General features: G+C 44.4%; 1 protein-coding gene across 2 annotated transcripts; it reads left to right on the forward strand.

Moving 5' to 3' along the window:
- The first annotated feature begins 253 nt into the window (after positions 1-253).
- On the forward strand, positions 254-27,381 carry ATP2C2 (ATPase, Ca++ transporting, type 2C, member 2). 2 transcript variants are annotated; one of them, XM_014942586.1, is made up of 27 exons: positions 254-472; positions 6,075-6,185; positions 6,717-6,833; positions 8,650-8,739; positions 8,822-8,857; positions 8,954-9,015; positions 10,196-10,304; positions 10,385-10,534; positions 10,629-10,697; positions 11,521-11,596; positions 11,827-11,893; positions 13,205-13,329; positions 15,287-15,384; positions 15,986-16,087; positions 16,896-16,985; positions 18,370-18,471; positions 19,037-19,193; positions 20,448-20,618; positions 21,224-21,321; positions 21,407-21,457; positions 21,938-22,104; positions 22,735-22,803; positions 23,256-23,372; positions 24,749-24,896; positions 25,497-25,592; positions 25,902-26,043; positions 26,761-27,381. In XM_014942586.1, the coding sequence occupies exons 1-27, from the start codon at positions 374-376 to the stop codon at positions 26,871-26,873; spliced, it is 2,832 nt and encodes a 943-aa protein (XP_014798072.1). In that variant the 5' UTR covers positions 254-373; the 3' UTR covers positions 26,874-27,381. The 2 variants fall into 2 exon arrangements, with proteins under 2 accessions (XP_014798072.1, XP_014798073.1); XM_014942587.1 differs by lacking the exon at positions 22,735-22,803 and adding an exon at positions 23,105-23,173.
- Positions 27,382-27,496: the final 115 nt, after the last annotated feature.

The raw sequence follows: 27,496 nt of genomic DNA on the forward strand, positions 1-27,496 counted from the left end.
GAAGAACACTGCAAGACCTCAACCTGCTCTTCGGGTGCCCCGGCCGTGGACGCACGTAGGGTTACCTCACTCCTCTTTATCAGCCACGGGCAGGCTTCCCCCAGCAGGGTTTTATGGGCGAAGGGCCCTGGAAGTGGCTGCTGGAAGGGTGTGCAGCCTCCCTCCCTGCGGCACCTGCGGCCGAAGGCGTGACTTGGCGGCAGGTAAGGGCTGCCTCTCCCCGCCTGTAACCATAGCCCCGCGCTCCCAGGGGAATTCGAGCCAGCGCTGCCGGCAGCAGCCGGGTGGCCCCATCCCAGTGTCCCCATCCCGGTGTCCCCCATCCTGGTGGCCCCATCCCTCAGGGGCGCTTCCCACCGCCGCTGCAGCGAAGATGGTGGAAGGAGGTTTCGCCAAACTCTTCCAGAAAAAGTCGTTTCTCCGCTTCGCCCAGAAATATCAGCCCCTTGGAAGCAGCGAGCCGGAAGAGGAGGTGAGGATTGCCCATGCCTCTTGCCTGGACCTGCTGAAATAGTTTGTGTAATTGGGGTTAATTTTGTCTAATTTGTCTGCTTTGTCCCACCGGTAACTCAATATTGCTGCTGCTGTGCTCTCCTCTCTCTGCAGCGAGTTGTTCCCTGCACAACAAGGGGTGAGATTAATGATGTTTACCAGGCAGCAGGGTGACATGGGGATACTTGTTTCCATGTGATACTCCCAGGATGTATAGCTCACGCCGAAGTCCTGGACGGGAACGTTGTTCTCTGCATTGAGGAGGTTCAAAATGAACAAAACTTGGAGCAGAGCGACTGTGGTGCGGTCCATGGGTGCTGTGTGAGGCTTTCTGGAGTGCTTGGCCAAAATGTGAACGCTGCCTCAGCAGAAGGGTGAATCAAGGTGATCTCTGTCCCCAGGGGTACCCCTTGCCACCAGTGCTGGTCACTGGTGGATGAGCTGTGACCCCCCGGGCTGTCCCTTGCCACCAGTGCTGGTGACTGGTGGATGAGCTGTGACCCCCCGGGCTGTCTTCTCCATTGCTGCAGTCATCACGGGTAACAAATGAGAAGAGCTTTAGCTGAGACCTGCAGAGTCCACTTGGAAATAATTCTTTATTTTCTTGAAAATTGCTGGTGTTTGAACACTGATCTCCCCCTCCCTGCTGTCACTACCTCTCCTTGGTGCAAATGCACCAAAGAGTGGCCAGTGGTGGTTTCGGTGACACATTTGCTGTTCTCCTTGGTTTTTTACCGCAAAACCTTCAGGTCTGGGATCATTTTATTATCATATCTGCTCAGCACAGGGACTGCCATTGCTCAAACCCCATTTATTTCTCCTGCATGACAGATTGCTTGGAGTAGGGGTATTTGCCAGCCCTGTCCTACATTCAGGAATAAATTACTATTCCGGTTTGGGTTAAGGCTTTTTTCCATTTCAGGTTTCACACCAATGAACATTTATATCTTGGAGTCTTTCACAAGCTCCATGTCCTCCTGGATACGCAGAGCATTCTTATCAGAATAGTTTTCTTATCATGAAGGTACCTATTTTTTTATATGGCCTCAAAATAAACTAAATACTACAGCTTTCCTTCCAGGAAAGAAAAGGGAGACCCTGGGATTGCACAGCAGGGACAGAGTTTTCACTCACACACACACAGGTGTTTTCAGTCCTTTTGAGCTGTAAAGCCCAATTTCTTGCATCTGAAAACCTTCCAGCAAACAAATAGTTAACTCCCTCCAGCACCCACAGGTTTTTCGGGCTGAGAATTGCAACACCACCCTTCCAGGAGACCTTATATACCAAGTTGTCTCAAACTCTTGAGTTTTGGGCTTTTTTTTGGGCTTAGGTGGGACTGGTTTGAGTGGGCAAGAAGGTTCCTCAACTGGGATCACTGTCAGGTGTGGAACTGCGTTGACTGGGTTTTCCTGCAGGGATGGCAATGCCATCTCTCAGCTCAAGGGGCTTTGCTTTTGATTAAAGAGAGCTGGAAAATCTTTTCTTTTTTTTTTTTTTAATTGAAAAAAAAAAAAAAAAAAAACCCAGGTCAAAAAGTGCAGGGCGAGTTTAGTGTTTATTTTACAGGTTTCAGCTTTTCTGCAGCCACAAAAAGAAAATAACATTCTGGAAAATGAAAAAAAAAAAAACAAAAAAAGCCAGGTTCAAGAGAGCAGTGGGGGTGAGGGGAGTGGGATGTGCAGCTGGGGGCAATAAGCCCATGATGTGGGCACTGCCCACCTGGCCTGAGTTGGCCTCACACATCCCTGAGGGCAACGTAAAATCCAGGTAATAGGTTTAAAGCTGCTTTTCTGGAAAAACCTTGACTTCTTGGACAATCAAAGGGTCTATTTTGAGGCTTATATCTGCAAGCAGGAAGACCAGAGGCTTCATTTCAGGTAAAAAGGCTGCAATTTGGTGATAGATGTGTGCTGGGGGAGCGAGAAACTCTGTGTGCAAGGAGCTGAAAACCACAGCGGTGGGTGAGAAGGGGTTGGGGGCTTGGATAAGGAACCCCAGGGAGGCAGCCCCCTGCTCACAGGGCTGTGGTTTGCTCTGGGTTGGTGTCTGTGTGCTGCCTGCACCCCTGAAACACAGGTCCTCTGCCTGCCACGTGTACCCAGAAAAGCAATTCAAAGGGCTTTCGAGGGTATGGTTTGATTTATTTCTTTTAGTAAGGTTGGAGAATATATGAGAAGAGGCTTTCTGCTTAATGTTTTAAAGGGTTTCTTTTGTTAGACTAAATAACCCAGCCCACCTTTGACCGGATTGCGATATACTGGCTGGTCCAAAGTAATCTAAGAGAAGGGGGGGGGAAAAAATATGCAAAACCTCATTGAAGGCAGAGGAGGAGGGAGGAAATCCTGGGAACTGATCTATTGGGCTGTTTGCCAGAGTACACAGAGAGGGCTGTGTACCGGGCAGAAAGCCCTGTGCTTTCTTCCTTCCCGCACGGGCTGCTCGGAGCCACAATTGATGGATTGTTTCGGGGATGCGGAGGCAGCGGCGCAGGTACCGGCAGCGCTGGGCACGCTGCGTGGCTCCCTGCCACCACCAGCTGCACTTTACAGCCTCCAACATCTCCTGATCTTGCAAAGCAATAGATAAACTGTTAATTTTTCTTTTTATTTAATTTTTTCCCCGCTTCTCCCTGCCCTGCTGTGCACTCTTGTGTTTGAGTTATGCCTAAAGGACAAAGGTTAAAAAGGTAGATGAAGAATGTTGGTAGCCAACATCTGGCTTACAATGTAAATAGAAAAGAAACTTCTCCCAAGTTACAGATGATAGGACAAGGGGTAATGGGTTCAAGTTGCACCAGGGTAGGTTTAGATGGGACATTAGGAAACAATTCTTCACAGAGAGAGTGGTTGAGCATTGGAATAGGCTGCCCAGGAAGGTGGTTGAGGCACCATCCCTGGAGGTGTTTAAGAACCGTTTAGATGTGGTGTTGGGGGATATGGTGTAGGGGAGAACTTTAGAGTAGGGTGGATGGCTGGACTCGATGATCCCGAGGGTCTCTTCCAGCCTAGATGATTCTGTGATTCTGTGAAAGTAATGCATAAAGAGAGGTTAGTTTATGAAGGGTTTGCTGAGGACACTGCCTGGTGCCTAGCGGGCATGGGGTGGGATGTGTCATCCTATTGTCCACCAGGACAGTTCCAGGAGGAACTTGTTTACTTTAAGGGTGGCAGAGCACTGGAACAAGCTGCCCAGGGAGGTGGTGGAGTCTCTTTCTCTGGAGACATTCAAAACCCGCCTGGACACGTTCCTGTGCAACCTGCTCTAGGTGGATCTGCTTTGGCAGAGGGTGGGACTAGATGATCTCCAGAGGTCCCTTCCAACCCCGTATCATTCTGTGATTCTGTGTTTTCCATGTAGGATGAAGGGGCTCCACACCAGCAGCGCTTTGTGGAAGAGAGGGTAGATGTGGCTCCACTGATGCATTTCCAATTTGTGCATCACTGGAGCTGGTAGGAGAAGCGGTGCCAGAACGTTGGTCCAGGGGAAATCACTTAGAGGTGTAAGCTAATCAATGCAAATTAACTCATCCCAAGAAAACTGTTCATTTCACAACAGCCCCTGGCTGTCAGGAGCACAGAGCTGGCCACATTTCTATTGATCCCCAGCCAGCGCTGGCTGCGTACGGCTCAGGCACATCCATATGCTGTTGCCATTCATTTCCTCCACACCTTTTCAAAGGCAAATATTAGTGATAGAGCTGGGGCCTGGCTTTCCCTGCTGGCTCTGGAGGCATGTTACCCTCCTGCCTGAGTCCATTCCTGCCCTCCTGCTCCTTTATTTAAAATTTAAACTCCTTCAAGGCAAGGCTGTACCTTGATAGCCACGTGTGTCACCAGCGATAGAAACCACCTTAATCAAATCTGTACAGTAACGAATGAGAGGAATGTTCCTCTACGTGGCAGCCCTGTATTTTCTTTCCAGCAAGTCCTTCCATCTCCTCAGATGCAGGTCTTTTGGTCTTGCAGCATCTGGGTGTCAACAAAGTTACGTGGAAGTGATGAATTTGCCCCAGTAGGAATAAATCGTTAGCTTTAAACATGAAGGGTCTTTTTTTTTTCACTTCCAGGGATGTCTGTTTAAAAAATGTGGAAATAAAGGTGATGCCCAGTGCCAGTGCAGCTCAGAACAGTGGAGAAAAACTGCAGCTTCTTTGGCAAAACATGGTCACTAGTGTGAGGGGCACACGGAAGCAGGGAAAATCCTAGGAAATCTAGGGCTGGGATTTTGGAAAGGCAGGTTGTTCTCGGGGCAAAATGGCTCCTAAATGAGCAGCATTTACACAGACCAAGGGATCCCAGAAACTCTTCTGCATTTCTGCTGGCAGCAGGTTGGTGCCCGTATCTCCTGTGTTAGCAGCTGTACTGTGGGTCAGTAAACAGGGATAAAAAGGGGGCTGCAACACATGGAAACGGTAAAAACTTTTTTAAGGACCAGGGCTTAGTGATGCTCCTATTTCATCTGCTAAGAGCTCTCTGGAAGCCAGAAGGCAGAAGCCGATTCTGCATATCAGCAGGATGGAACAGCCAAAGGAATTGTCTGCATTTATCTCAGGTTTTACATTGCAAAAACACTGGATGTTCCTAGAAACTTCCTGAATATTCACAGAAGGGCTACTTCTCCAAATACCACTTCAGGCACCTCTGAAGTCCTCCAAACCCTTACTCAGGTGCTGCTATGAGCTGACCAGAATGTTTCCCCCAGCAAACACCCCAGGGTGCTGGTAGCGGGGAGCTGGTGCCAAATTCCTCCCACCCTGCTGGGCAAGAGCTGGCCCTGGGCTGAGCTCTGCCTTGGGCTGAGCACTCAGGAGCCTTCTCTTAATGAACCTGTGCTTTGTGAATGAAGGTAAATGGGAAGAGATTCTCCTGTCCCTTGGGAAGGGTGAGGTTTCTCCCTCTCCGTGCTTACCCTGCAGGAGCAGTTACACTGCTGCCGTCGTGTGCCTGGCTGGGATTTCAGGGAATGCTGCTGCTCTGGAAGGAGCATTTTGGAAAGGAGTCGAGGGATCCCAAAAGGGAAGAGAGCTCGGGGTGCTGGGAGGTCAGCACAGGGAAGGGTTTGTCCCGCTGGAAGGTGTTCACAGAGGAGGAAAACAGCTGTAGCAATGGAAGAGACTTTTCCTTTCTCCTGCTGGCTCAGAGGTTTTTCTGTCTCACTTTTGCTGTTCATTTATTATGTCTTTAACAAGGAAAAGTAGGGTTTTTTTCTGTGCTCTCAGCATTAAGTGTGCTGCAGGCTGTGAGACACTGGCACGGAAAAATCCTCGACTCAGGAAGGATACCTGCAACCAGCAGAGCCCGGCATGCTTTTCTGACCATGGTGGTGGCATGGGTTTGTCTTTTTGGTAATCCAGCTTTTCTTTCTGTTACAAGAATGTGCACCTGGCTTTGAGGCTCTAAAAAGGATTAATTAGGGAATGTTATAAAGCGCTGTGATTTAGGGAGTGTTTTAGCTAACTGAAGTCACACGGCTGGCAAGGTGAGGGAAGGGAATGGGATTACGGGAAGAAGCAAAGAGCTGCTGAAATGATTTTATGAACTGTGCTGTTGCCTAACGATTGCTTTATCTCGTTTACTCAGACCCATGAGGAGTGCGAGCTGAAAATAATTGAGCAGGAGAAGGAGGTGACCGTTCTGCCCCCGAAAGATGCGTGTAAATGCCATAAAGAGGACTTGGCAAAAGCTTTACATGTAAGGGTTTTTACAGGTCTTTGTGAACTTATGAACATAGCAGAGTAGTCTGTGTCACCTGACTCTGGGAAGAGATTGAGGTCTTTGGTTTCACATGCAAACTCCTGGAGTGCCCAGTGCCTCTGCCTTTACATGGGATGAATTCTCACACTGGCTGCGTTTGAGGCTCAGCATTGGGCATTTGCACTTCACTTTGTCCCAGGGAAGGATTTCACTAAGTGAGCAGCTTTTCATTGCCATATCACAGGCAAAACTCATCACTTTTCTTGCCCTAGATGACTTCTCAAAGGCTTGCTTGCAGCCTGAATTGTTAGATAGAAATTGACCTTGCCATCCCCACCGCGAGCAAACACCAAAGCTGTAGCCATCTCCCCGTTCAGCTCCAGTGCTAAGACTCTCTTGCCCGTGCAGGGCAAGGAGGATCAGCCCTGGCAAGGATAATACTATACTAGGGATAATAACTCTTCTACAGTATGTAATGTTTGTTGGTTTGGTTTTGATTTTTGGTTTTGTTTTTTAATTTCCCTCTAGGTTGATTTACAAACTGGTCTCTCCGAGTTTTCTGTGCTACAGCGCAGGTTAAAGCATGGCTGGAATGAATTTTCAGTAGAGAATACAGAGCCAATATGGAAGAAATATCTAGACCAGGTAAAGTTTTTTTGCACAGATTCTCATTTCCTGGCAAAAACCCCTGGCTGGGTTGGCCTGAGCGTGTCTCTACATTGAAATGCTCAAGCTTTGTGCTTCCACAGATTCAGTCTTGGAACAGGCTGTGCCCAGATACAGAAACTGTCTGTTCCCCCAGGAAAGCCATTGTGAGATTCAGATGTGGGGTCATTTAATGTGAAGATAACATCTTGAAATAAAAAGAAACCTTTTTATCTCCATGCTGCCCACAAATCAAAAACAATAGATCAGTGGCCTGATTTGTGGAACATATTTATTCCCTCTAAGGTGAGTGATTAAATCATGAAAGGTTTGAGGAAAACCAGTAATAGCTGAAAGCCCCTGATTTCAGTTACCCCAGTGAAGGAAAACCCTAAATCTCCAGCAAAAGCAGAGGCTGTTGCGGGGCTCAGATGAATGTCAGTGTCTCTATTAGCAATACATCAGTAACAGACACATTCATACGTGGTGCCATGTGCTATGGAGATCCACAATTTTAAACAGGCTGCCCAAAAAAAGCCAGGCAGAAGGTGGTATTTGCTATCTTGTTTTTCCTCAGCTGACTTATGCTTGAATTTTGCTTTTATTAACTGGTTCTCATCAGTATTTGATGCATCCTGCACCTCTCTTTTAGAGCTCTTAACTGAACAAGAAGGGTATTTTTTTGTTTTTATTTTCAACCAGCAATTTGACTGATTTTTTTTTTTTTTTTTCTTCTTGTTTAGCTGGATCATAAAGATTGTAGTTGCTTTGAAAGACTTTATTTTTATTTCATGGCTTATCTCTTTTTTTCCTCTGTGATCAATATTCTTTGTAATCATCACTAAATCTCTTCAAGGATTCTCTTATTCTAAATAAAAAGTGAGATGGTGTTTTTTTCTGCTCTTTCTTAACAAGTTGCTTCTTCTATGGGGACACCAAATGAACTCGTTAGTGCATCTCTAATCCTTCCATAATCTGCTGGTCTCTCTGGAAGAGCTGCTTGCAGTCCCACCCCATTCACACCTCTGCACTTGAGTATGGTCCCTCAGCAGATGCTTGAAGTGGCTTCTTCCACCTGATATTTTTGTAAAACATCCCCTTTGGCTCAATCTTTCTAAAGAGAAATGAAGAGACTTTCATCTTTGGCTGCAGTGAGGAATAAATTTAAACCTTGGCTTTCCTACCACGTGGCACCACACATCTGTTACCCAAAACAGGCACCTTTGTCTTTGCCTGCTTTAATTCCCTTACACCAATTAGCTTACATCATTAGCTAAACAGTGCTGTAACTTTCTCAGGTAGGAGAATGGGCCTTAAAATCTGTGTCTAAAAATGAAAAAAGGGAGGGTTTGATTCCTGCAGGACCAGCACAGAGTTTAGCAGATTAATTAAAGGGGAAAAAAAAAGAAAGAGGATTTCTGGTTTCAAATTCTAAAAAGACAATAAAGTTTTTGTTTGTACCTATCGTGCCTCCAAGGAGGTTTTAGAGTCAGTCCTGCGCTGTGTGTCTGCAAAGGCGAGCCTTGCCTGTGCAAGCAGGGGAAAAGGGAGGAAACTGGTGTCTTTTGATGCGAGCCTTGTCCTGCTGGTCACTGATGCTGTCCATCTCCTGTACGGGGGGGCAGGATCCAGCATCAGCCCAACCAGAGGTGCTGCACCCCCTCCCACCGGCCAGAGCGATCCCGCTTTCGTGAGCAAGGAGGGTCCCTGCAGCAAAACGCCGTGTCTCATCCTTTCTGATGAAATCTGGGGGCAGCTCACCTTCAGCAACTTCATATTTAATTCTATATTATCAATTGGTTTTATTTTTTTTCAGTTTAAAAATCCCCTCATTCTCTTGTTGCTGGCTTCCGCTTTGGTAAGCGTCATCACGAAGGAATACGAGGACGCTGCGAGCATCGCCATGGTAGGTGGTACCTCTCCTGCAACCCAACCCTTCGCTCGCTGAAGCTGCTCTGCCTGTGCCTGTAATGCCTCTTTGTTTGCAGGCCGTGCTCATCGTGGTCACCGTGGCCTTCATCCAGGTACGTCAGGTGGAGCTCAGCCCCGTGGCCAGGGCTGGCAGGAGCGAGCCCACTCGTGTAACTTGGCTTTTTTTTTTTTCCTTTCTCCTTTGCAAGGAGTATCGCTCGGAAAAATCTCTGGAAGAACTTAACAAGCTGGTGCCCCCCGAGTGCAACTGGTGAGGCATGCCTGGGTCGGTGGGTTTTAGCAGGGCTTGGGTTGTGAGGGCAGAATTTTTTAAAGCGAACATCCAGTTAAACTGAAAACATGCTGAGAGACAGGAGGGTCCCAGAAACGTCCTGCTCCACACTCTGCATAAGGGCCCCTGCACCCTCTTGTGTGTCACTGACTCCTCGTGTGAGAAAAACCTCACCTGCAGGGAGTATTTTTTGCTTTAGGGTAGTTCTGCCCCTGATCGATGGTACAAAATGAGCGGAGGTGTCCACAGGGAGGGTTTCCTCACTGTATGTACGTGCCGGGCACAGACACACCGGGTGTTTCGGTGCAGATCAGCCACACATGAGTGTGGTCACACCACTGCCCAGGGAGCAGTTGTAGGGTGTATCAGACACCACTTCCCTGACTGCTTTGATGTTCGGTATCAGTGCTTTAGAATGCTGGGCACGGGCACACCGGGTGTTTCGGTGCAGATCAGCCACACATGAGTGTGGTCACACCACTGCCCAGGGAGCAGTTGTAGGGTGTATCAGACACCACTTCCCTGACTGCTTTGATGTTCGGTATCAGTGCTTTAGATTACAGGAAACGCTTTTCCTATTCATGTCCTTGCAAATCAGTTTTGTCACGGCCAACATAAATAAGTTGTAAGGCTCAGAGAAACCTCGTGCTGCAAAAGCAGTGTGGGGTTTTCTTCTGGTCCAAAGTGCACCCAGGTTTGACTCTTACAAATGCCACCATTCATTCTTTGTTTATTTATGATATGACACTATAAGCATCTAGCTGCTTGAAAGGCTGCACCTTTAATGCAATAGTGAAATGCCAGTGGTAATCCTAGCTTTAAAAAGCTTCTATTTAGGTTAAAGAATCAGCATTTCATTATTTAAAGCATGAGCCACAATAAAGTATACCATCTTGTCACTCCTATCTACTGTATAAGTACTAAGTCACTTATTGCTGAAATGCAAGTCTTCTGTAGCCTGCTCATCTGTTTATAAATTAAAACTGAGCCCAAACTGAACATAATAATCTCTCCTCATCGTTATGAAAATGTTATGTTCTTATTTACATTGGAAGCTCATTGGGGCAGGGTTCTTGCTTTATTGCCAGTCTTGTTCCCAAGCCTGCAGAAGGAATAAAAACCTCATTTCCTTTCTTCTTTTTCTATCTGTCTAACGTAGCCTAAGGGATGGGAAACTGCAGCATCTTCTAGCTCGAGAGCTTGTGCCTGGAGATATCATATATCTGTCTGTTGGCGACAGGGTTCCTGCAGACCTCAGGCTCATAGAGGTAAATACAACTAAAAGTACAAGAGTCTGTTTCAGAAATTTTTTTTCCTAACAGTGCCAGAAATGTGACTTTTTAATTAGGTTACAGATCTGCTGGTGGATGAATCCAGTTTTACCGGAGAAGCTGAGCCTTGCAACAAGACTGACAGTGTTTTACTGACAGCTGGAGACATCACCACGCTGAGCAATGTTGTTTTCATGGGGACCCTGGTGCGATACGGGAAGGGAAAAGTGAGTCCTGTCAGCCTCGATTTTTTCCTCAACATTAGTTATGGAATCTCTAGATTTTTTTCATCTCCTCCTCTCTTTTTTTCCTTCTTTTCAGGGCGTGGTTATTGGGACAGGTGAAAATTCACAGTTTGGAGAGGTGTTCAAAATGATGCAAGCCGAAGAGGTAAAGAAATCTCTGTGTGTCTCTGGAAATGGTGGATGTTTGGGATGAAAGCTTGTGAGGAGAAGCAGTTCCAAGAGTTAATGCACTGGGTTCATTTCTATTTCTGCTACAAAATGCTTGTGTGACTGAGAGACACAAAAGTTCTGTATCCAAAAAAGAGGGTTATAAACAAGATTTAGGCTTCTAAATCCAGACTTCTGATGCTCAGCTTGTGTCTAACTTGGTAGTCACCCAAACATCATGGTTTCTGCCCCCTCACCCTGCCTTTCCAATACAATATATAAAGTTTTACTTCTATATATGCCAAAATTTCATGGGCCAGAGCTCTGAACTAACACAGATGGAGGTCTAAAAACTTTTGATCCATTCATGCATGAAATCCCAGCAAAGCAGAAGTAGACTTTTCTGGGTAATGTGTGTGCAAAGCCCATGGGACAGGAGTGGGGGGCCAGATGTTTCATCTCTGTCCCAGGGGCTTTGCACAGACATTATCCAGTCCTGGACTCCATTGCTAAGGTCCTTTTCCAATTTGGCTGTTAGTCTGTCTCTACCTTGACACCCCAGCTATAATTGAATATAATTCTCTTTTTCCTCCCACTTTTGCCTGTCTTGAGTGCATTGAGGCAGAGGGTGTCTCCTTGTGGGGCTGTCTGTGCCCAGCAGACCCCCCTGGGGGTTTGGGGTGGGTGAGGGTTTATCAGGCAGCTGTGGGGACCACAGTAACAATAACCAGGGCTGTGTGGGTCAGTCATTCTGGGCTGAGTGTCATTTTCTTATCTTGTGTAACAAGCAAAGAAAAACGGCTGTTCTCTAATGTTTGCAGACTCCCAAAACACCTCTCCAGAAAAGCATGGACAGACTGGGGAAGCAACTCACTCTTTTCTCCTTTGGCATAATCGGTGAGTTGGACGCAATGCACGTACTTGCTGTGAAAGCCCTCTGTGCTCCAGGGCCCCTTTTTCCAAAAGTACTTGTTGATCTGGGTTCTCTGGACTTTGGGGGTTCAAGCAGAGAAACCTCAGGAAGAGAGAGATGCGGGGCCTCATTGCATACACAGTTTCCCAATGAGCAGGTTAGAGATTTATGAATTTCTTGAAGTTTTTTAATCGATTGGTTTTCCCCCCACCAGGTTTGATAATGCTTATTGGCTGGTTACAAGGGAAGCATCTCCTCGGCATGTTCACAATTGGAGTTAGGTGAGGACTGGAGAGCACCTTGCTCTATGATTTCGAATGAAACATGTCCCAGGGAATCCCCTGTTCAACACAGTGGACATTTCACCTTGTCACCAAAAGAGAACTTGAGTAAGGCCCTTCACAAATACATACTGATCTCACACTGGTGAAATTAATGTGAACTTTACAACAGGGTTTAGTAGGAAAAAACCAAAAAGCACAAAAAAAAAATACCCCAAGGGTTTATTTAATTCTGGAAATCAGTGTTTTGAAAATCTTCACTGGCTTTTCCACCTCATCCTGCTGTGAATGTCCTTTCCCATCTGTACTGTGAATTTAGTGGGAGTGTAGCTACAGCAAATAGTAATCTTTGCTGTTCTTACCGGGTTTACATCTAAAGACAGGAACGTGCATTTCCTGTGGCATAAAAGGCATGCACAGCCTCTTAATCAAACATCATAAACCATGTGTTTTCAGTAGTGCCCATAAAACCTCTTGTCATGGCTCTATAATCAATCCTGGGAGCAGGGTGGGGAGGCAAGAAAGAAAGAATGAAAGAAAGAAGTTTCCTATGGAAACAAAAACAAAACCAAAGATGAGGAGACAACGGAGAAGCCAAACTGGCTCGGTGCCCACCTTCCTGTCTCCTGGAGGGATGTGGTGGCAAAGAAGAGTTGTTCTTTGGTTCAGTGGCCTGAGTTTTGGAGAGCAGCCTATAGTTTCCAAAGTCTTCCTTGATCGCTTTTCACATATACTTAGAAGCATTTGGAGTTACCCAAGGAGTAACTAAGGGAGAGGCACAGACTGTGTAAGGATTTTTCTAGTATGTCAGATGTTGCAGGTTTTTGTGCTGTTCTGATTCAGTGTGTGTAAGATGGGGACATCTGGGGAGCTGATTCTGTCCCTCCGTAGCTTGTGCCCACATGTAAGAGAGGAGATGAGGGGCTGCATATGGCCAGGAGCCAGTAGCCAACGTGTGAGCCGTGATGCCAAGGAATATTCAACTTCCATCCTCAGAAAATTAAATACACGAAATGAAATCCAACCCCTAAATCCCTACTTAGCCAGAAATTAATGCTCTTTGGCAATGTAAAGAAGAAAAGTAATTGCTCTGTCAAAATCTTCCAGAAAAAGGCTGAAGGGTTGGATAAATATCCTGCTTTTGTATTTATGGTGTGCCAGGAGTCTCAGGGGTTAGTACTGCACGCTCCCATTCAGACATGCACGTGCAAGCAGGAAACTCTCCCCGTAAAAATGTCCCTTTGACATGTTTTGGTCAGTACGTGTATTTTGATGCCTGTGTTGAAGCTGTTGTGTCTCTGCTGTCCCCAGCCTGGCGGTGGCTGCCATCCCAGAGGGCCTTCCCATCGTGGTCACCGTCACACTGGTGCTGGGCGTTCTCCGGATGGCCAAGAAAAGGGTGATTGTGAAGAAGCTGCCCATAGTAGAAACCTTAGGTAAGGCTGCAAAGGGGCCACACAGCTTGGTCACCTGCCTGCCAGGCTCCAAAATCTGAACTGAATAGCAGCGGGGTGGCCAAGTGAGCCTTGGCCTGAATAAAAAAAATAAATTTAGAATATGCTTACTGGGCTGGAGCAACACACTCAGAGTTTAAATCTTCTGCCCCATGTTTCTCACCCTTTTCCCTTATTTTAGTGATACTAAGATGCCAGGAACGGTGCAACCCAACCCATGGCACTGTCCCGTGGGGAGCAGAGTCCCTCTGCAAATATACATGCCTTGATTGGGTTGAAAGGCTTGGTTTCTCCTTCTCCCTGTTCTGTGGGTTCATCCTGCAGGTCCATCCTGTTTGATTCCTCAGTGTCTGGCTAAAAAATCTTGTAGCCCCTCAAGTTGAGCCTGGTGGCACAAACAAAATGTCCTCTTGCAGCCTATGTGGCCATCTCCTGAACATCCAGAGTGCCATGGAAAACAGGGACAGAGAGGACCTAGAGAAGGACAGCCCATCCTCACAACTGCAGGGTGGAACGAACTGTAATGAAATTATTCTTCCACCTTCCCCCATCCCCAGGGTCACTCTATTCCAGGCTTTGCTTCTCTGACACCGGTCAGTACAGCAGTTATAGGAAGGAGAAGACCTGCTGTACATTTAGTGCCGCTCATTAAAAAGCATGCTAAATGCCAAGCCTGAACCGTGCAGTCACAAATATCTGCTGCACAGCTGGCTCCTTCAGCTAAAATCTGTCTTCCTTAGAAATGCTGCTATTGTTTGAACTCCCCTTGTTTGTCCTGCAGTTAAGGAATCTTATCGCCCTTATTTAATTGTATCTGCCCTGACCCAGGACATCTGAAACGGCCTTATCTCATGAAGAATTTCGTTCTGGTAGGGCTGCGCCCAAATAGGCGTAACTGCCAGATGCCCGGGTTCTCTGCAAGACAGTCTGAGCATGGCAAATACTGCTCTCCCATGCATTAATTGTGCCACGTCTGTTAAACTTCTGAAAAGGAGAAAAATAATCCTCCTTCTTTATCTGATTCTTTAATAACTAAAAATGGAATCCTGGAGGTGATAGCTTTGCTCTGTGCTAATCCTTCAAAACCGCAATTAATTTGATCGCAGCCCCATCTGCTTTATTCTCTCCAGGCTCTTACATGGTGGTCGTCATGTTCACAAGGCTCTGTGCCCAAGATGTGTGGTCATCTCCAGAGCCAGGGAGGATATTCAGATTTAGACGGGAGATGGAATCTGATTCTTTTTTGCATTAAAGTCGTTTTGCCCCTTCTTGGGAGTGGAAACTAGGTTGAAAGTGGTGACACTGCTAATTGATTCCTTTGCTGTATCGTAGTGTAAATGTGCCCTGGAAGAAATGTGCTTTACTGAAGTAGTTTTGTCACAAAGCAGAGCATGAGTGGGGCAAGTTCTGCTCTTAGATGTGATTTTCAAGTATTTCTTGTAGCAATCGTTAAGACGCCTTACCTCGCGATCCCTTGGTGAGGCAGGGAAGGGCTGTTGTGCCTGATTTAGAGAAGCAAGGGTTAAATGGCCCATCTGAGGAAGCATGTGGCAGAGCAGGAATTCGATATGTCTTTCCAGTATAGAACAGCTGTTCTGTTGTGTGATATTGCAGCTGGGAAACATTGATTAACTCCCTGGAGATCAGTGCCTTCTCTGACCGCCCACCATATGATGCTCAAAAATGACGTGGCCCTCTTCTGATGTCTCCTACCATATCTTGCATTCAAATTATATGTACAGTTCCATGACGTGGACTCAGATCCTTTCCTTAAAACACCCTGCTAGGAAACTCATCCGTTTCTTGATATTTTCTCCTTTTTCTCAGTGGTGCAGTTTGAGTAACATTAGGGAAACACGTTCTCCCTCTTCTGGAGCCCTGAATCCCATTGTTCAGTTGCATTATTTATTAGTTCTGATGAAAAACTTTCCTGCATCAGGTTGCTGCAATGTCATCTGCTCAGATAAGACAGGGACCCTGACAGCCAACGAGATGACGGTGACGCAGCTGGTGACCTCGGATGGGTTCCAGGCAGAGGTATGGACGAGGGGGTAACACGGACTTCCCTGTGCCAGCCCTGTGCCAATTTGCTCTTAGTTTGCATGAGGGATGCTAAGTCAGTCCCCAAACAAGCAGTTTCTTGCACATCACTGGTTCCATTAAAAAGAAGGGACTTCTGCAGCACTGGAGACAAGCAGAGGTGGGGCTGAGTGTACAAAAGCTGCTCAGATCCCATGAACAAAAGATGTTTGTTGGCATAATCTGTTGTTCTCTGCAGTTATTGTAAATATTGAAACCTGCCACTGACCCTTGCGGGTCCATCTCCTGTAGGAATATTTATTATATGAGTGACTTGATGCTTCTGCTTGGTTCACCCTGTGTGCAAAGTGGGTAAAAAATGCAAACATGGCAAGCAAGTCCTGTGTAAGACAAGCTGATTCTTTTTTGTTGCTGTACAGCTTTTGTAATATTATACTTTCATTTTCTGCAGCCTTTCCTATAAGCATTGCTTTGGGCTAGAAAGAGTAATCCTAGTATGCCTTTAAAATCAGAAATTTGGATACCTCATTGTATACAGATGTAACATAGTTCTGCCTGGCACTGGGAAACTTGTTTTTTCTGTCTCTCCTTTCCTCAGGTCAGTGGGGTGGGCTACAATGGAGAAGGAAATGTTTATCTTCTTCCGTCGAAGGAAATCCTTAAAGAATTCTCCAACGTCTCAGTTGGGAAATTAGTGGAGGTGAGTATAAATTATGAACCAGCTTGTCCTATTCACATTCAGTTTTCATTTGCAGAGATCACGTTGGGTAATGAGCGTGGGGAAAAAAAGCCACTTTTGTACCTCTAAAATGAAAGGCCTTGGTAGAGCATTTTCATGGAAAGGCTCTGAGTGATTGTGATACAATACCTGAAGCTTATATACCTTATGTAATACCTTATGGCTGAAAGGTAGCAGCTGTATGATATGTAAGGAGAGAACAGAGTCATCAGTTTAAAACATCAATGACATTTTGGATAAAAATACAATTCTGTCAGAGGAGAGACCAATTAATGTTACCACGTTGGAGTTTTTAATAAGCACAGATTGTAGACTTTAGCTAGCTACACAGTCACTTTGTAAATGTACTGTGATGGTCTCTGGGTTTCACATTAGATTTAATAAAATCTTGCACGTTCAGCTGCCAGCTAAAGCAGAGTGAAATGATCTGAGTTGGAATCTCAAATGGAGGTTTAGGTCTTATTGCACCCACACTGCAATAGCAGGGGAGACTGTTTTCATTTTCGTAATTTATCAGGCTGGTTAGATATCGATCATGTTTTGCTTGATGTTAGTTTATCCAAAATGTTACATTTTACCCAAATGTTGATGTATCCTATGGATTAAGTGGGTTTAGAAAGCAAAGAACTGATCTCAAGAGATGCTGCCATAGGGAATAGCGCATCATTGGAGATGTGGCTGCTTTCGTTCTGCAATCTCTCATTCTTTCATTTAAAGAGATGAAAAAGCTATGAAAAAATGAACCATGTAAATATGTCCCTTTCCCTAGGCTGGCTGTGTAGTCAATAATGCCATTATCAGGAAAAACAGTGTGATGGGACAGCCCACAGAAGGAGCTCTCATTGCCCTTGCAATGAAGGTAAGATTGTTAAGATCTAAAATTTTCCAGAAATTAAAAAAAAAAAAAAAAAAAATCCTATGGCTTATCTTTTCACACAGCCATAAGCCTTTGAAAACTTGGCCCCGTAGTATCCTGCCTATTGCCCTTGCAATGAAGGTAAGATTGTTAAGATCTAAAATTTTCCAGAAATTAAAAAAAAAAAAAAAAAAAGGAACTGGAATTGTTAGGTCTGACAGCAGTGACCAGACTTCTTTAAAGTCCCCAGACTGGTTTTAGTCTTTCCTTGTCTCTTCTCCCCAAGGTCATAGATGTACAGCTCAGCTCTCCCACGTAAACCTCTCGTCATGGACACCTTCCCTGAGCTTCTGTGCAAACAGCAGTAATGGGTTTGCGTGCTTAACCTCTGCAATTCTGCTGCTTAATGCATTTCTTTTGGGGTCAGACCAGACTGCCTTTTTTTTAATATTTTCTGCACATGCCAATTAGGAGTTCAGGAGGAATACAAAGAGAGTGATAAAGGAGCAAGGCCAGGCCATATGAGAAAGCATAGCAGAGGGTCATCATCGATTTGGGTCATCTGCTAGCTTTTTACTATCTTCTAGTCACACTTATGTAAAACAAGAATTGTTGATGAATATTGCATTCGTGCTCATAGGCAGAGGCTGTAAAACACCCTAAGGTGTCATCTCATCAGCATCATGCAGCCTGTGATCCACAGACCTCAGGTGGACTGTAAAGCACAGAAGGTGCCTGATGAAACGATGCACCTACAAACATCTGTGCTTACCTCCTGTTTTTAAAGCTTGAAACTCTAACAGTAGAACTGGAAGCTACTTTTGATCACTTTGCCCAGAGCCCCGTGCGTGCTGCTGAAGCAGACATGTATTGATTTGAACTGCCGTAGTTCATAGCTGAAGGGTCTTCTTGTGGTAAATTGCTTTTTGAGTTTAACTCATCAGGAAATAATTTGAAACCACATCCACAACTGACCATTCAGTTATTTGCAGTTTTCCTGTTTCTTCTGAGTAGGGTGGCTGGGAAATAACCAGAGTTGGGGGAGCCTGAGCTTGGGCTGGAGGAAACCTGCTCTGCCCATGGCTTTGCTGCAGATGTAAGGAAAGGACTTGACCCAAAGCCCCACCACGACACCAGTGCAGCTCCCCGGTCCTTGCAAAAGTCAACAGGGAGCAAGCTTCAATCTCCAGTTTAATTTATCCCATATCAGGCACCAAAAGGAAAAGATGGGATTGAAAACCAAGTTTTACTCTCCCCATGCTCACTCTTGAGCTCTGTGGTACACGATGGCCTGGAAGTGCATGGTCAACAGTCAGTGGTTGTGATTTGGAAAATATGTACAAGCTTTGGTGTTGTTCACTGCTCTTTTTGTTTTACCTTACTTTAGATGGAATTAGCTGACATAAAAGACATTTATGTAAGAAAGAAGGAAATTCCGTTTAGCTCTGAACAGAAGTGGATGGCTGTGAAGTGCTCGCTGAGAAACCAGGTAAAGCAAACAGTGGTGTTGGCTGGTTTCGTGTTTCTAATTGTGCGCTTCAACAATGGACATGAAATGGTATCTCTTTAGCAAATAGTGTTTTCAGAAGTTAACTATGTCAGGAGGAAACCTGAACAAACCTCAAAAATTCCCAACTTTGGGTGTAATTTTAGCTTGTAAAGCTAATGGGGGAAGATAATGATTTTCATATAGTGATTTGAGCAGGGAAACAAAAGCTTTTCAGACACAACTGATGGGGGAAGAAAGATACCGTGTTTGGAAGAAAATGTTGGTCATTTTTCCCTGCCTGGGTTAAGCAGTTCAGTTTGGCTGATATTATGCTGTGGTTTAAAAACTCACCAACCTTTTCATTACTGTTCTGAACATGAAAAATGGCTCGAGCAAAAATATCACATCTTATAAATAATACACACACCTGGGCATTTTACAAAACTAGTAAAAGACCAAACAAAAGTTCTTTATCGAAGATGTAAAGCCTTATGAATTATCAGTATTTTTATATGTCCTCTTTTCATTTTTTTTTAATAAAGTATATTATCTCCTTACCTTAAAGGACCAGGAAGATATTTACTTTATGAAAGGAGCATTTGAAGAAGTTATTCGATATTGCACTTTCTATAACAGCAGTGGCATCTCCATATCACTTACACCCCAGCAGAAAGCCTTCTACCAGCAAGAAGAAAAAAGAATGGGCTCCTCGGGTCTACGAGGTCAGTCATTACTGTTGGTGTCCCTTAAGCTTAGAGGTTACCCTGCCCTAACACTTTCCTGCTCTGCTTTGGTCGGGATGGACAGAGGCTCAATCCCAGGCATCACTTGCGTGCTCTCTTCATAACACCCATCAGAGTCAGGGGCACTCTGCCTTAAGTCTGCTGACTTCTTGCTTTCCACTAATCTTTTTCTTTCTGGGTTTAAATTAGCAAGATTGAAAGGAACTGAAAATAAGCACAGGAAACAGTGGATGGTTTTCCTCCATGGAGCATTGTGATTGCCTGGTGTGAGTGTTGCATTGAAAAGCTTTGCACTGAACCAGTCTAAGCCCTGCTCCTCCAAGTTTTCCTTTTAGAGAAGTTATTTCAAGAGCAACTTTGAAAGGGGTTCAAAACATGGATTTGAGCACTGAGATTTCTGTTTGAAGTTTGGTTTAATTCTTTATTAGGACCAAATCTAACGATCTCCTTTTGATCCTGGCTGTGTGTCAGCGCGCAGCCCCCAGAAGTTTTCATACACGTGTCGTTTCCTTCAACACTGGAAACATCCTTTCAGAAACATCTTAGGCTTTCACACAGTAACACTGTCTCCTGTGCATATTCCCAGGTTGTAAGTAGATGAGAGCAAGCCTTGGCAGGCAAGTCTGGAAGATGGTATAGTTAATGTACATATTCTTCAGCCCTGTGTCTTGTGGTTAGTAACTCGTGTACAGCACTTGCTTTACAATATCTGAATCATCTGCTGCTGTGAATGGCAAATTACTGCTCTGAAGAAAAGCGATTAGCTCAGGCAGCTGCTTGTGATTCAATCATCAAAGCAACACTGACACGAACCCCTGGCAAAATATCCCCGAGTGATTTAAGAACGATTAGATGATACGGTTAAGGCACCAAGAACAGAAACAAAATGTTCGGAGCCCTCATGTTTACATGATGGAAGTTTCATGGGTTTAACTGAATTTACATTTCATGTTTTTAGATTAGGAAAAAAAAAAGTTTAAGTGAGAAAGAAGTAAATTCCAAGAGAAACACATGAGACAGAAATGCTCACATTCAGATAAACTGGTATTATTTGAGTGGACGAATTTGTTGTGTCTGTACAAGATCTGAATATAATTACTAAAGATCTGGTTTTAATGATGTTTTCTGCTGGAAAACCAGTAACTTAATATCTCCTCTAAATGTTCATTTTAATGTATGGAAATACGTTATTAATAATTTAGTCTTGTCTTCCTTTTTTTCTCCTGTTTCTAGTACTCGCTTTGGCTTCAGGTCCAGAACTTGGCAAACTAACATTTTTAGGTCTGGTTGGAATAATTGATCCCCCGAGGGCTGGAGTGAGAGAAGCTGTTCAAGTCCTTTTTGAGTCTGGTGTGTCAGTGAAGATGATAACTGGAGATGCCCTGGAAACCGCTGTGGCCATAGGTAGCAAACTTAGCTTCTTTCCCATGGGTCTATATTATGTCTGTCACATCAGTCAAATGCCAACTTTGTCATTCTTTTTATCTGTGAAACAGAGGTTTTAAATGCCACTGAGTTCTTGCTTTTCCATTGAAACTAACCATTTAATGCAGTAATAGAGCAGCTATGAACGAGGGGCCAAAATCAAGTGACTTAATTTCACTATTTTAGCACCAGAAATGGCAAAATCTCAATGTAAGACCCTTAGATAAGACAGATGTCATTGCTGAGGTTACAGATTCCACTAGTGCTTGGAGTGTGAGTGTCTCTGCAGTTCCCACTTTTGCATTTTGCCATTAGAAATCCACAGAGCAAGCAGCAGAGAAGAGAGCGATGGATTTAGTGTCAGCTCCAGCTCTGGGTGTTGTATCACTTCCATAACTCCAGTTGAGTAAGGACAGGGTGACCGGCCCAGCTCAGAGCCAGAGCTGGGTGCCCTGTCAGATGCCCCAGGATCAGAAATATTTCCCAGTAAATTCTTTAATTGCTGCCTCTGTTCTTTGAGTCAGGAAATAGCTGGCTATTTCCAGAGCTGACAGGCAGATCTCACTTTGGGCTTTTCTTTGCAGGACAGAATATTGGTCTCTGCAATGGGAAGCTGAAAGCCATGTCTGGGGAAGAGCTGGACCAATTGGCAGACGCAGAGCTATCATCCACTGTCAAAAATGTAATGGTTTTGATTACAAAAACAATCGCTAGTTCCGTTTCCAATAGCATCCATCTAATAAAAGATTGTATTTTTCATTTTTCAGGTTTCTATTTTCTACAGAACAAGTCCAAAGCACAAACTAAAAATCATAAAGGTACTAAGAGCTTCTTGAGAATCCATTATTTGCCTCAGAAAAACAAGGTGTGGGGGGTGCCCCTCAGTTCTCTAGACCACCTGGTCTTCTAAGACAGGCTCAGCTCAAATTAAAGGACCATAAAACCCAACCCCATTTGCACTATTTACACTGAAGACATCAGCATTTCCCTTGTAGACCTGACCTGGGTCATTTGATGGCCACCAGTGAGGTATTAGTCAAGATAATATCAAGAGAATCTGAGGACTTTACTGCCCTCTCTAACTCCTGCTGGAGTTGTGAGATTCTCTACACTCCTGAAAATCCAGTCTCTTAATTCTCAGTCTGAGTTTTGTCCTCAGTTGGCTTCTGGGTCTACTTTACCCCCAAAGTTGGGTAGCACTTCTGCTCTCGCAGTGTTATGGGCAAATCCTGTGACTGCCAACAGGACTTCCTTGTCTTCTCCTGGCTTCTGAGTCTCTCGTCTCTCCACCCTCACAGGCTTTGCAGAGGGCTGGTGCCGTTGTGTCCATGACAGGAGATGGTGTTAACGATGCCGTGGCCCTTAAATCTGCTGATATTGGGATTGCAATGGGACAAGCTGGTACAGACGTCAGCAAAGAGGCTGCCAACATGATCCTCGTGGACGATGACTTCTCGACAGTAATGTAAGTTTAGCAATTTTCTTACTATCAGACACTTTCTTACTTCGGGTACTTTCTGGCTACCCATTGCACAAGTCTGTCGAGTGACTGGCCCTGGAAATAACACAAGTCAACAGGCAGCATGTGGAGATACCTGGTGATGGCTCTGGCTCGTTTTTAGTTGCATACACAGCAATGACTTATTTGTTTCAAGTGCAGTGACAAAGCTGCCTTTCATCCACAAGCCCTGGTTTCTCATTGCTGGAGTTAACCAGGGATTTGAAAGCGCCCAGAAGTCTGTGTGGATCATAACTTGTGCTCTCTGCCTCCTTCAGGAGGCACAGAGGAAAGACATCGTTTGCGATGCTCTGTTGGTTCGTAACAATGAGCAGAGCAGAGTGTGGATATAAAGAGGCCACGTGCCCACTTTATGAACCAAGACCTGGCCGTGTAAACCAGGCTTTTCAGATCTACTCGTCCTGATAAAATCATTTTAACTGAGAAGCTCCATTGGTGTCCTCCTCCTAAGCTGGCGTCTGAATTTCAACTGAAATAAATACTAGAGAAAACAACTTGTCTTTTACACGTTGCAGGGAGCTCAGTGTACAGTAGTGTGAGTACTAGTTATTTAATAAACTCCCCTCTTCCTTCCAGGAACGCAATAGAAGAGGGAAAGGGAATATTTTATAACATAAAAAATTTTGTGCGGTTCCAGTTGAGCACGTAAGTTCCTGTTTGCTTTGGTTCCATAACAATGAGCAGAGCAGAGTGTAGATACAAATAGGCCACGTGTCCGCTTTATGAACCAAGACCTGGCAGTGTAAACCAGGCTTTTCAGATCTACTCGTCCTGATAAAATCATTTTAACTGAGAAGCTCCATTGGTGTCCTCTTCCTAAGCTGGCGTCTGAATTTCAACTGAAATAAATACTAGAGAAAACAACTTGTCTTTTACACGTTGCAGGGAGCTCAGTGTACAATAGTGTGAGTACTAGTTATTTAATAAACTCCCCTCTTCCTTCCAGGAACGCAATAGAAGAGGGAAAGGGAATATTTTATAACATAAAAAATTTTGTGCGGTTCCAGTTGAGCACGTAAGTTCCTGTTTGCTTTGGTTCCAGTGAGAGCACCTTTTGGGTGAGGCCACGCAGAGTAACGCTCTTCTGTGCTTTGCAGGAGCATTTCAGCTTTGAGCCTAATTACTCTGTCAACAGTGCTCAACCTACCCAACCCCCTCAATGCTATGCAGATCTTATGGATCAACATCATCATGGACGGGCCACCAGCCCAGAGGTATGGAAGAGTCAAATGTGCAAATTTTTCTTGGGTTTAATATGTCTGAATTTGGTTTAGGAATACAAGCCATTATGATTTTTTATCAACGTGCCAATCATTTCACAGAATCACAGAATCTTCATGGTTGGAAGGGACCTTTGAGATCGAGTCCAACAAAAAAAAAACCAAACACCAAAAACCGACAAAAAACCAATCAACCAACCAAACCAAACAAACAAACCCCAACAAAACAAACAAACAAACAAAAAACCCCAAACCAACAAAAAAAAACCAAACCCCAAACAACAAACGGACACAAACCAACAGTCTTGGGCACTAGAACATGCCCTGAAGTGCCACGTCTACACCATACCTGGAGGTATTTAAGAAATGTGACTCCATACAAGCCATTATGATTTTTTATCAACGTGCCAATCATTTCACAGAATCACAGAATCTTCATGGTTGGAAGGGACCTTTGAGATCATAGAGTCCAACAGAAAAAAACAACAACAAAAAAACCCAAACCAAACAAAACCAAAAAAACCATCAACCAACCAACCAAAGCAAACAAACAAACAAAAAAACCCCAAACCAACCAAAAAAAACCAAACCCCCAAACAACAAACAGACACAAACCAACAATCTCAGGCACAAGAGCATGCCCTGAAGTGCCACGTCTACACATTTCTTAAATACCTCCAGGGATGGCGACTCCACCACCTCCCTGGGCAGGCTGTTCCAATGCCTGACGACTCTCTCAGTAAAGTAATTCTTCCCAATATCTATTCCTAATATCTAATCTTCCTAATATCTAACCTAACCTCCCCTGCTGCAACTTTAGACCATTTGGTGGTTAGATAAGACAAGTTGTACTTTTGGTCCCTCCTGATCCCTCCAAAAGCATTTAATTCAAGTTTACTTGAAGGTTTACACTTTTTCACTACGCGCTGTCTGCTGTGTGGAGTGCATCACCTGCTGGTAGCCCTGCAGATCTGCCGGGCAAGGGAATACTGGGTACGTAAAGGGGCATATGCCCCAAAATCAAGACTTAGGAACCCCATCCACCTGCTACTTACAGCTACAGCTCACTACAATTACTGTTTCCACAACACAGAAGAGATGTTGGCCGCCATCTCAGAGCGAGCTCTCCCTCTGGTGTGGGATACCGGAATGATGCACAATTAATATATCATTTTAGCTGCTCATTATACAATAAAGACCTTTGTTGTAGGTGTCTCAGACAAATTGGGGGCCTCATGTAGCCTTGACAGAATACTCTCTGTCATGCTGTATTCCCTAGAGTTTAATCCACCAGATCCATCCTGGTTTATCAGCAATTTGGGGATGATCCACGTTAACTGAACACGTCTTTCTGCTTCTCTCTGGGGCAGTTTGGGAGTTGAGCCTGTTGACAGGGACACTATCAAACAGCCGCCCCGATGCATCACAGATACGATACTCAGCAAATCATTGATCCTGAAAATCTTCATGTCAGCTCTAATTATCATCAGCGGAACCCTCTTTGTCTTCTGGAAGGAGGTGAGGAAATCTGCAATCGTGTCTTGTTTTCATCAGGGTGGAGAACAAAGTGAAGGGCAGTTTCTGAAATACTTGTGAAGGACTTTCTGAAATGCATCAGGTGGGGAGGGATCAGCGTGGGCAGAGGGTTAAGAAACCAGGGTCAGTTTTAGCTCTGCTCCTGCCTTCCTCTTTTGCCTCTAATTCGGAGCTTCCTATCTAGAATGGGAAAACTATTACTTGATACGATATCAGTGTGTTGAGGTACTTTTCACCTCTACCTTTCCATGTAAGTAGAAAATATCAAGTACGTAAATACTATGGATTGCTGTTAGTAAATAATGATTGTTACTATAAAAGTTTAAGTGATTTAATTTTGAATATTCTTTACTCAAATTCCGCATCAGTTTAAGAATTTAAAATATGGTTGATCAGATCCTAAACCCAAAAATTAGCAGAGAGAAATTAATGCTAGCTGTAATGGTTAGAACTAGATTTATTCCTTTGTTTTACTACCCTTCGAATCATCGGGGGTCATTAAAGGGAGTATTTAATTCATCTGTTGAATTGACATATTTTTCAAGGCTTAACTAACCCCTGAATTTTTACCTGTGGTTTCAGAATCCCAAAAGTGGCATAACTCCTCGAACCACAACAATGACTTTTACCTGTTTTGTGTTTTTTGACCTCTTCAACGCCCTGACGTGCCGCTCTCAGGTGAGATTGCTCTGTCAGCAAAACACTAACATAAACATTAGAATACTAGAATTTTGCTTAGGAAAGGATTTTTTTTTTTTTTAAATGTCACTTAAAGCAGCATTTTTATCATTGTTATTTATGAAGTTATCAATCATAATTCCACTGCAAGTACACTTTCAACTATGTATTTCTGCCTAAATTACCAGTCGTGTAACTTCAAGAAGTAATGGAATTTACATGCAAGGAAACTGTGAGGTGTTCGAGTACCAACAGGACACTGGGAAATGTTAAGTTTCTCTTTTTTTTTTTTTCTTTTCCCTTCTCTAGACAAAGCTGATATTTGAAATAGGCTTTTTTCGAAACCGCATGTTCTTATATTCTGTGCTTGGGTCATTTTTGGGCCAGCTGGCTGTTATATACGTCCCTCCATTACAAAAAATCTTCCAGACAGAGAACTTAGGAGTGTTGGGTAAGTTGCAAAATAAATAACGGTTGGTTTTTGTGGTGTTTTTTTTTAAGCTGCTTGAAAAAACAGACAAGGTTGCCAAATTGTTGCACGATAGCTCCCAACAGATTGCTGGTGGGGGAAATCAATCAACAGCTCCCATACCTCTATACATGCACATAGCTATACACAAATAGTAGTAGCATTTAATGATGTTATTCCAGCCTAGGTTTTGAATTTTGATTTACTGCACATAAATGCATGTAAATGGAGACATGCTGAGATTTTTCCACAAGCTCTGTATGATGGTATTTCTTTACATAAATCTACCTGGGATCATTATGCACTCGCTGCATTTTGAAGAAGGGGGGTAAATGTTTCCTAGCTGAAAGGCAATGCATATTTTACCATCTGAATCAGTCTCGCCAAGCTCTACCCCACCGCGCTGTGTCACATCTATGCCAGGCGTGCTGTTGGAGGCAGGGTTCAGGCATCACAAAGGATTAATGTAGAGGTCACCACCCATCAGATGGACTATACCAACTGACTGTATGGCTATTCCTTGTCTATCACTCTCATCTCTCTAATTCCGCAGTAAGCAAAAGTCCTGCTGGGTTGTACATCTGTGCAGTTACACCAGCACAAGTGTCTTCTGCAGGAAGGCCCTTATCTGGGGACTCCTGCCCAGCCCAGAGCCCAGCTCTTTGCTGTGTTTATCTCTGCTCTGTTTCCTCTTGGCAGACCTGCTCTTCCTCACCGGACTGGCTTCCTCCGTTTTCGTTGTGTCCGAGTTTGTCAAGTTCTGTGAAAAACGCTGCTGCCAACCAAAGCCCACAAAGGGAGGCCATAACTGATGTGAACCTCCTCTAAGGATGCGCTTGGAACGGAGCCGTGAGGCTGGATAATCCAAACACACCACTTTCTGAGGATACTGCAGTGAATCTGTCCCACCGGTCCTTCCTTCTCCAGAGTCTGTTCCTTCTACACGCTCCACCCAACCCGTCTGAGCTGCCCACAGAAACCTCCAGAAGTGGCTCCTGTTTTAAACCAAGGTATATTTTTCTGATGTTGAGCTCTGTGTCGAGAATGCTGCGATAGTCCCAGGCAAAATAACACAGTTTCCCACCTGTACAGAAAAAAAATCTATTTTGCATAAACTGAAATTTTATTTATTTTAAATCAAAATGATTTTTATTAATAAAATCTACATCTTAAAACGTTACAGATAAGTATCTGAATGAGACTGTTGATTTAGACCCGTCCTTTTATATTAAATTAAACAAATGGAAAAGACCCGCATTCACCAGCGCTTCTTTTCCTACAACATGTAGTGTTTCTGCATTCCCAGATGCCTGGCCTTGATTCAGCAAGATTCCTGGGGAAACTGTGGGGAGATGTCAAACCAAAAGCAGCAAGTAAAAGTGCCAAGCTGTCAGCTGTTGGCTTCTGCCAAACACTGCAGTGATTTTGTTGTACC

This window comes from Calidris pugnax, unplaced genomic scaffold (genome assembly GCF_001431845.1).
Source record: "Calidris pugnax isolate Ruff unplaced genomic scaffold, ASM143184v1 scaffold28, whole genome shotgun sequence".
Classification (NCBI taxonomy): Eukaryota; Metazoa; Chordata; class Aves; order Charadriiformes; family Scolopacidae; genus Calidris; species Calidris pugnax.

Bases quoted from the DNA above. Each gene is read 5' to 3' on its own strand.
- ATP2C2 (XM_014942586.1), top strand. From the start codon at position 374: ATGGTGGAAGGAGGTTTCGCCAAACTCTTCCAGAAAAAGTCGTTTCTC. The intron at 6,834-8,649 runs GTAAAGTTTTTT...ATTTTTTTTCAG, and splicing joins GGAAGAAATATCTAGACCAG to TTTAAAAATCCCCTCATTCT. The intron at 22,804-23,255 runs GTAAGTTCCTGT...TGTGCTTTGCAG, and splicing joins GTGCGGTTCCAGTTGAGCAC to GAGCATTTCAGCTTTGAGCC.